This window comes from Diaphorina citri, unplaced genomic scaffold, assembly GCF_000475195.1.
Source record: "Diaphorina citri unplaced genomic scaffold, Diaci psyllid genome assembly version 1.1 scaffold4153, whole genome shotgun sequence".
In the NCBI taxonomy this organism is placed as follows: domain Eukaryota; kingdom Metazoa; phylum Arthropoda; class Insecta; order Hemiptera; family Psyllidae; genus Diaphorina; species Diaphorina citri.
This window is the reverse complement of record NW_007381552.1, coordinates 3,276-12,315: the sequence shown is the minus strand read 5'-3', so window position 1 is coordinate 12,315 and position 9,040 is coordinate 3,276. Positions and strand designations below refer to the sequence as shown.

The 9,040-nt window shown below is 40.3% G+C and overlaps 2 protein-coding genes across 2 annotated transcripts in view; both read left to right on the top strand.

Moving 5' to 3' along the window:
* Positions 1-804, top strand: part of LOC103520832 (baculoviral IAP repeat-containing protein 6-like) — a 7,059-nt gene extending 6,255 nt beyond the window's left edge. The window contains exons 7-8 of the mRNA XM_026831802.1: positions 470-700; positions 770-804. Coding sequence (XP_026687603.1) covers positions 470-700; positions 770-804 — 266 coding nt within the window. The remainder of the gene's footprint in view (positions 1-469; positions 701-769) is intronic.
* A 3,587-nt stretch (positions 805-4,391) lies between these two features.
* LOC103520831 (probable ubiquitin-conjugating enzyme protein 17) lies at positions 4,392-5,588 on the top strand. Its single transcript, XM_008485927.2, has 2 exons — positions 4,392-4,584; positions 5,523-5,588. Exons 1-2 carry the CDS (start codon positions 4,435-4,437, stop codon positions 5,559-5,561), a joined length of 189 nt encoding a protein of 62 aa, XP_008484149.1. The 5' UTR covers positions 4,392-4,434; the 3' UTR covers positions 5,562-5,588.
* The last annotated feature ends 3,452 nt before the right edge of the window (positions 5,589-9,040 follow it).

Below are 9,040 nucleotides of genomic sequence, written 5' to 3'. Positions count from 1 at the left end.
AAGTCAAGTTAAATAAACCCCTTGGAAAAAAACCCCCGTGAATGTCATTCTCTTTGTTCCATGACGTTTCAAATGTTGAGGAATTCTCCTCCTAGATGGATTAAAAATGGAGTTTGCAATACGACCTGCTGTTTTTAGTGTAAAGTGCCTCAAAGAAAATAATAAATAAAAATACCTTGTTGGCTTTTTCTGTTTGTTAATTTTCCCCTCGGTGGTGTAGTGGTCAAGGCGCTCGCCTGGTAAACAGGAGGGCGTGGGTTCAATCCCAGCCGAGGTATGGAATTTTATCCTCAATATAAATTGAGAATTTGACCACAATAATAGTAGTAGCCTACTGCTGGAGTAAAGGGACTTTACAGTCCTATGCGAGCAGTATAAATAAGCACTATTATTATTATTGAGCGAATTGTTATAGGAAATAGAATAAAAAATATCCTTGAAAATTCTATTCTATTGTAGGATATGGAAGATATCAATGACATGACGGAAGCAGAAGGGTCAGGTGGCACGTGTAAAAACAAGAAATCCACAGATCCCCCCTCATCCGCTGGTATGGGTGCTACCGTACCTCCTCACTCCTTAGCCGCCTTTGGTCTGTTCCTTAGACTGCCTGGCTATGCAGATGTACTCCTTAAGGACAAGAAGAAGGCGATGTACTTGCTGCGACTTGTGTTGGGAGTCACGGATGATGGGGAAGGAGGTAAGAGAATAATAAGAATAGTGGTATCTTAAGGCTAAATAATTGAGAAATCACATTGATTGATCTCAGGTACCATAAGCTTTGTACGAAACAATACAGGTTGAAAGGTTTATAAACACGGAGTACAAACGATACTTCGTAAAAATGATACCTAGGTATCATCTTTGGTATTATTTTTACGAATTAGTCATGGGAAAAACAGATCTGCCACAATATCGTCGAACTGAGGGTTAAGGACGGGTTTAACCTGTGGTGTACTGGTCACGTGACCAAAGACAAGGTCTGCTCTGGAGGGAACGTGACGATCTCTGGTACTTGGCCTGGCCAGTGTTCTAGTAATCGGACCGGCTTCTTCTCTGCTAGTGGAACGTAGTCGAGGTCTGGTACTTGGACTAATAGTTGCTCTAGTTGTCGGTCCGGCCTCTTCTCTGTTAATGGAACGTGTGTCGATATCTATCTGTCTAGACTCAAGTAAGTAAAGAGAAAATCCCTGTCATACGCTGCACATCTCCGTGACCGAGTGGTTAGAGCCCTGACTCTCAACCTGGAGGTGCTGGGTTCAAATCCCGGCCAGGGCGAAAAAATTGACAAAATTTTTCGTTTTCGGATAGGTATGGATGTAAAAGAAGTTGTGCGAAAGCGAAGCCGAGGTGCAATCTTTAAAAAAGCATTTAAATTGACTGTGAAAGTCTAATGTGCGGGAATACTGCCCAAAAAAAATCGATTTCCTAAAGAATTCACACATTATTCAGCAAGAAAAAGCAATGTTATTGGATATGTTAGACTTGCATTTCGTACTGTCGCTCTCCTATAGCTCCTCTGTGTTTGTACGCTGTGATAGTGATAGATTAGATATAATGAAGGTAAGTACTGCCGCTCTCCGGTAATTTCAGTGCCAGCTTGCAGGATTCCAGGGGCAAGCGAAGTGAAGAAGAAACAGAAAACTCGTCCGCAAATATCAACATCAACCCGATCGACAACAGCACCAACTTCAATGTCGTCAGTTTTGTCATCAAAATTAAGAATGCTTACATGGAACATAGGATCTTATATAATGAAGGTAAGTACTGTCGCTCTCCTATAGCTCCTCTGTGTTTGTACGCTGTGATAGTGATAGATTAGATATAATGAAGGTAAGTACTGTCGCTCTCCTATAGCTCCTCTGTGTTTGTACGCTGTGATAGTGATAGATTAGATATAATGAAGGTAAGTACTGTCGCTCTCCTATAGCTCCTCTGTGTTTGTACGCTGTGATAGTGATAGATTAGATATAATGAAGGTAAGTACTGTCGCTCTCCTATAGCTCCTCTGTGTTTGTACGCTGTGATAGTGATAGATTAGATATAATGAAGGTAAGTACTGTCGCTCTCCTATAGCTCCTCTGTGTTTGTACGCTGTGATAGTGATAGATTAGATATAATGAAGGTAAGTACTGTCGCTCTCCTATAGCTCCTCTGTGTTTGTACGCTGTGATAGTGATAGATTAGATATAATGAAGGTAAGTACTGTCGCTCTCCTATAGCTCCTCTGTGTTTGTACGCTGTGATAGTGATAGATTAGATATAATGAAGGTAAGTACTGTCGCTCTCCTATAGCTCCTCTGTGTTTGTACGCTGTGATAGTGATAGATTAGATATAATGAAGGTAAGTACTGTCGCTCTCCTATAGCTCCTCTGTGTTTGTACGCTGTGATAGTGATAGATTAGATATAATGAAGGTAAGTACTGTCGCTCTCCTATAGCTCCTCTGTGTTTGTACGCTGTGATAGTGATAGATTAGATATAATGAAGGTAAGTACTGTCGCTCTCCTATAGCTCCTCTGTGTTTGTACGCTGTGATAGTGATAGATTAGATATAATGAAGGTAAGTACTGTCGCTCTCCTATAGCTCCTCTGTGTTTGTACGCTGTGATAGTGATAGATTAGATATAATGAAGGTAAGTACTGTCGCTCTCCTATAGCTCCTCTGTGTTTGTACGCTGTGATAGTGATAGATTAGATATAATGAAGGTAAGTACTGTCGCTCTCCTATAGCTCCTCTGTGTTTGTACGCTGTGATAGTGATAGATTAGATATAATGAAGGTAAGTACTGTCGCTCTCCTATAGCTCCTCTGTGTTTGTACGCTGTGATAGTGATAGATTAGATATAATGAAGGTAAGTACTGTCGCTCTCCTATAGCTCCTCTGTGTTTGTACGCTGTGATAGTGATAGATTAGATATAATGAAGGTAAGTACTGTCGCTCTCCTATAGCTCCTCTGTGTTTGTACGCTGTGATAGTGATAGATTAGATATAATGAAGGTAAGTACTGTCGCTCTCCTATAGCTCCTCTGTGTTTGTACGCTGTGATAGTGATAGATTAGATATAATGAAGGTAAGTACTGTCGCTCTCCTATAGCTCCTCTGTGTTTGTACGCTGTGATAGTGATAGATTAGATATAATGAAGGTAAGTACTGTCGCTCTCCTATAGCTCCTCTGTGTTTGTACGCTGTGATAGTGATAGATTAGATATAATGAAGGTAAGTACTGCCGCTCTCCTAAAGCTCCTCTGTGTTTGTACACTGTGATAGTGATAGATTAGATATAATGAAGGTAAGTACTGCCGCTTTCCTATAGCTCCTCTGTGTTTGTACACTGTGATAGTGATAGATTAGATATAATGAAGGTAAGTACTGCCGCTCTCCTATAGCTCCTCTGTGTTTGTACGCTGTGATAGTGATAGATTAGATATAATGAAGGTAAGTACTGCCGCTCTCCTATAGCTCCTCTGTGTTCGTACGCTGTGATAGTGATAGATTAGATATAATGAAGGTAAGTACTGCCGCTCTCCTATAGCTCCTCTGTGTTTGTACGCTGTGATAGTGATAGATTAGATATAATGAAGGTAAGTACTGCCGCTCTCCTATAGCTCCTCTGTGTTTGTACGCTGTGATAGTGATAGATTAGATATAATGAAGGTAAGTACTGCCGCTTTCCTATAGCTCCTCTGTGTTTGTACGCTGTGATAGTGATAGATTAGATATAATGAAGGTAAGTACTGCCGCTTCCTAAAGCTCCTCCTGTGTTTGTACACTGTGATAGTGATAGATTAGATATAATGAAGGTAAGAGTACAACTTTGGATTGTGAGGTTGGTGGTTCGAATCCAAGTCATGTACATACTAAATTTTAGTGAGGTCTACGTTTTAACCCGACCGTTTTGCATTTGATTTGAATTTTTATTGGTTTTGGATTGATTGTCCCGCTACCCGCTATAACTCGCGAGTGCCTGGTCTGATTTTGATGAAATTTGGTACAATATTTTAAGAGCGTTTTTTTTTAATATTTGGATATGTCACAACTGCTATACCTTTTTTATGGCTAGTTCAAATTGACTTTTTCGTCCTTTTCATGACGTGTTTTTTTTTACAGTTTTGACCTCGCAATTGGGTTTGTTTCCCAGTAGGTACCTATTTTACTTAATAATCGGACTTCTATTGAATTTTCCCCTAAATGCGTAAATTTACTTCAATATGTAAAACAATTATATGACTTTGGTCCACTATGTGTAATAATTATATGACTTTCCCCCATGTCAGGTTCTCATCACGGGGCCGTCAGACACACCGTACGCCTCAGGTGGTATCAATAACAACAGCTCTGATATCAATAATAACACCTGTTATCAACAATAGCATCTGTGTTATCTTATCAATTTTGACGTGTACTTCCCGCCCGAGTATCCATCAGCTCCCATGATGATCAATTTGGCCACCACAGGACGCCATTCGGTCCGGTTCAACCCTAACCTGTACAATGATGGCAAGGTGTGTCTCTCCATACTCAACACATGGCACGGGAGACCTGAGGAGAAGTGGAATGCTCACACTTCCAGCTTCCTACAGGTGAGATTCGTATAAACCTAAAGTATAAGTAGTGCTTTGTTTAGACTGTCAGCTTAGAACAAGTTGTTCCATTGTACCAACAGTTTAAGAGAGCACCTCTTTATAGTTATAATGGAGCAGTTGCAGTTGGGTAAAAATTATGAATAAAAGGTCGATTCCTACGTAAAAAGTTGTGAAAAATCCAAATCTGAAGTCAAAACTCCGAAAAAGTAACTTTAAAAGGTCGAAAATTCAATTTTTAATTGCCGTTCTAATTAAAAAGTTCAAAGAGTTGTGACGTCAGACTTAATGACAAAATGCGCAGAAACGCTTGCGCACAAACAAACAAAGCGGGAGTCATGAATTATGACGTCATCGCCTACGGGAGCATATGTCGTGACGTCAAACTTTACGATTTATCGGTATTATTTAAAATCGATTTATCTCCGCGTATCTAGAAGTCGTAGAAGAAAAAGAAAATTCCGTTGGTCCTCATTCTTTCCTGCTCTCTATGACTTTGAAACATCACACAAGTAAGCGCAACTGATCGTATTTAAACATATATATATAAAAAAAAAAAAAAAATGAAAAGAAAAAAAATAAAAAGATAGATTCATTAGCTCCTTTCCTTCTCCGCGTTGAAACATCTCCTGCATTGGACTTGACGGTTCTTTGTCGTAGTATGTCCATCCCGTAGTATGTCCCTCATCAGATGGGCGAATAGGAGGAAGACACAATACTTTCTGCTCAGGTACAGGTAATAGGTCTATATTTTTTGCTCTATAATGTATTTACAACTATTCTACTTCCCTTAGCCAAGTTAAACCCACACCTAATCCTTGTTTCTACAGGTCTCAATCCATGTCACTTATCCTAGTGACCTGAGCCTTATTTCAACGAGCATGGTTTATGAGCCGGCGAGTAACTAAACCAAACTTATTTCTAATTCCATGATACAGGTGCTAGTCTCCAATCCAGTCACTTTCCTAGTGGCCTGAGCCTTATTTCAACGAGCCTGGTTATGAACGGAGTAACTAAACCAAACCTTATTGTCTAATTCATGATACAGGTGTAGTCTCAATCCAGTTCACTTATCCTAGTGGCCTGAGCCTTATTTCACGAGCGGCCTGGTTTATGACAGCGGACGTAACTAAACCAAACCTTATTTCAAGTTCATTGATACAGGGTGCTGTAGTCTCAATCCAGCTCACTTATCCTAGTGCCTGAGCCTTATTTCAACGACTGGTTATGAGCGGAGTAGAGGTACGAGTGACAAGGGACTCAGAGTTCACGCGAGTACAAATGCCTAACATAGCGCAGGGCTACGTCAAGTGGTGGCCATGCCTGGAGCAGATCAGAAACCCAACGCCCTTCGCTTCAAAAGATGTTAAGTTTATACTGTTTTTATTTTCGTAGGCCGATTATTCATTTGTACTTACGAGTGCTGTTGTCTTAGCACATATCCATACTACCCATAATCGTAGCCATGGACCCTCCATCGATCAGGAATGGGCGAGAAGAGACACAGTTACTTCCCCAACTTACCATTTAAACTGCTATAGGGTCGACGCGCGAGAACACCAGAAAGTAAACTGTTTGATGATTAACAATCGAAATACGAGTGCACTTTTTACTTTCCTTATTCCTATAGGGAAGGAAAGTATGTAATCGGGTCAAAATTATCGATGGTCAGTTTTTTAGTGCCAAAACACGTTTTGAGGTTCCTAAGAGCCTAAATACAAAGTTTCAGGCCATTGGTCGTGTGTGTGTCTGTCTGTGGGTCTGTCTGTCTGGTAAACAAATATATCTCGGAGAACGTAAGAGCTAGAGACTTGAAATCTTGGTATGCAGATGACAAATGTGACAGGATGCGACACGAAACTTTTGGTTAAGATCGGCTGCAACGGTTGGCGGCATTTTACGCGCTTTTTGGGCGGTTTTCGGTTCTAATTTAACAATATCTCCGGGAACGGTATAGCTAGAGACTTGAAATTTTGGTATGTAGCTTCACAAATGTGACGAAGGATGCACTCCAAAACGTTTCGGGTTGAGATGGTTTGCTGCGCTTGGCGGTATTTTTGACCCGCTTATTGGACAGATTTCGACCGTTTTTTTGGCAGGTTTACAGCTAATGCAGACAAAATGGTTTAGAAGATATGGTATAGAGAACACTCAAAATAAGCAATCATTCAATAGGATAGGAAAGTCGTGGTGATGTTCACACCAGATTTTATATGTGTCGGCCGATGATGGGACATCGAACCCGACAATTTCTACATGGTAGGCGAGCGCGTTACCACTGAACTACTTGTGTCCTTTGTTTCCCCTAGTATCCTTCCTTCCTACCTAGCTTTCTTCTATTTAAAATAGGGTCGGGTGTTATATTACTTTCACTTATTCCTATTAGGAAAGGAAAAGTAAAATGTAATACGGGTCAAATTTTCCATGGCTCAGTTTATTAGTGACCAAACACGTTTTGGAGGTTTAAAAACCTAAGCGCAAACGTAAAATCCGAAGTTTCAGCCATTGGTACCGTGTGTGATGTCTGTCTGTCTGTAAACAAAAATATCTCGAGAACGGAAAGAGCATATAGGACTTGAAATTTTGGTATGCAGTTGTCAAATGTGACAAGGATGTGATCAGATGCAGAAACTTATTGGTAAGAACGGTGCAACGCACTGGCGGTATTTCTGCGCCTTTGGCGTAATTATTATTTATCGTCGGAACGGTGAGCTAAAACTTGAAATTTGGTATCGATAGTCACAAAAGTGAGCAAGGATGTAACTCAAAAATTTTGTACCATAGGTGCTGCGGGCGGTATTGAGGCGATATTTGGCAATTTCGAACCACTATTGGCGGTATATAGGTCTATACTCACTAACGGTTCAGAGATATGTAACTCAAAAGTATTGCTCAAATAGAAACACTAAACATTAAGCATAATATAATAGAGATAGTAGGACAGTCGTGATGATGTTCACACCAGGATAATTTGTTAGTCGCCATTCCAGGCAGATGTGCTACGTTAAGTGTTCCCTAGTGACATAGAATAATTTAGCATTTAGTCTATCGTCTCTTCCTGCAGGTGATTCACACTCATTCGGTTGAAACGCAGGAGATCGTGGCTCAGGTAAAGGAATTGGAATCACAATCGTAAAAAGAAATCAAATAGAAAAAAATAGACACCAGACCAAATGACAGCTATCATCATATAAATAGTAAGATAAGCGAAAGTCGATAGTGAATAGTACATCACACCAAGATATTTATATTCCAAGTCCTTACCAGGCCAGCCACCTATAATAGATAGATACCATATAGTATTAAATAGGCACACTTAGATAGAAATAGAAATAAAATTTAGCATTTCTGTATTCATCGATATCATACCCTGCCCAGAGCTGATTCTACACTCATTCTGTTGAGAACAGACAAGAGAATTAGATGGCTCAGGTAACAGAAGACAACTATGATACTCAGTACCAGTAGACCCAGCTAAACCAAAAATGACAAGCGATCAGGACAGTAAAAATAAAAATCAAAAAACAACGAAAGACATATATGTCTACGAATATAATAAACACGATGAGACCTCATCAAAACAGAAACAACTAGAATCGGAGCTCTGGACATATAACTGCGAGTAATATGCAAACTTAAAGGTAGTGTAGTCTGTATGCCGTAAGTGTGTGTGAGGTAGGTCAAGAACGCCAATCACGCCTCCGATGAATCTCAGACACGCGGCGGTGGGCGGTTGGACCGGCCTCAGGCAGCAAGGCCTAATGGCGATATCCTAATTCAAAAAAATTAGATTAATTTGAAGCATTCAAATAGTATAAAAATGATACCAAAATAGATAAGCTATATACCTACATAGACACAAATAGCATAGTCACATCCAGCCTCACACTCTACGTCGAAAACCAACAAAACAGAACACCAAAAACCAAGAAAAAAAATAGTAGACGTGAGAGAAAGCACTGCACCACTCAAAACACTGGTCAATAACTCCAATGGGTCTCGAATCCCGTCAATGGGCGGAAAATTTTTTTCACTACAACATTTAATGCGAAAAGATAAGTGTACTCACAAATATGTATCTGCCTTTGAAAATCAGATCTACTAATTATCTTACGCACTTTTCCCGGGTTCGGGACGGTTCAGTTATTTCGGCATATTTCGGTCAGGTGATTGTTTTGGGCTGACATTGTCAAAGAAATTTTACGAGTGGATTACCATATCGCACTTAACCTGTTGATATTTCTGTTAGCAAGGGGAAATTTCTGCCTGATTTCTTCGCTATTTAAAAGTCCCCAGGCCAGACTAAGACCGTTGTATCCCTTGTTGTGAAAATCCCCAGCCAGACTAATTCTATCCGGTTTAAAGGTCCCGACAGCCAGGGACTAGCTGGTTCTACTCCTGTTAAAGGTCTCCCCCGATGCCAGACAAGCTGGTCTACCTCCCGTGGTTATAAAGT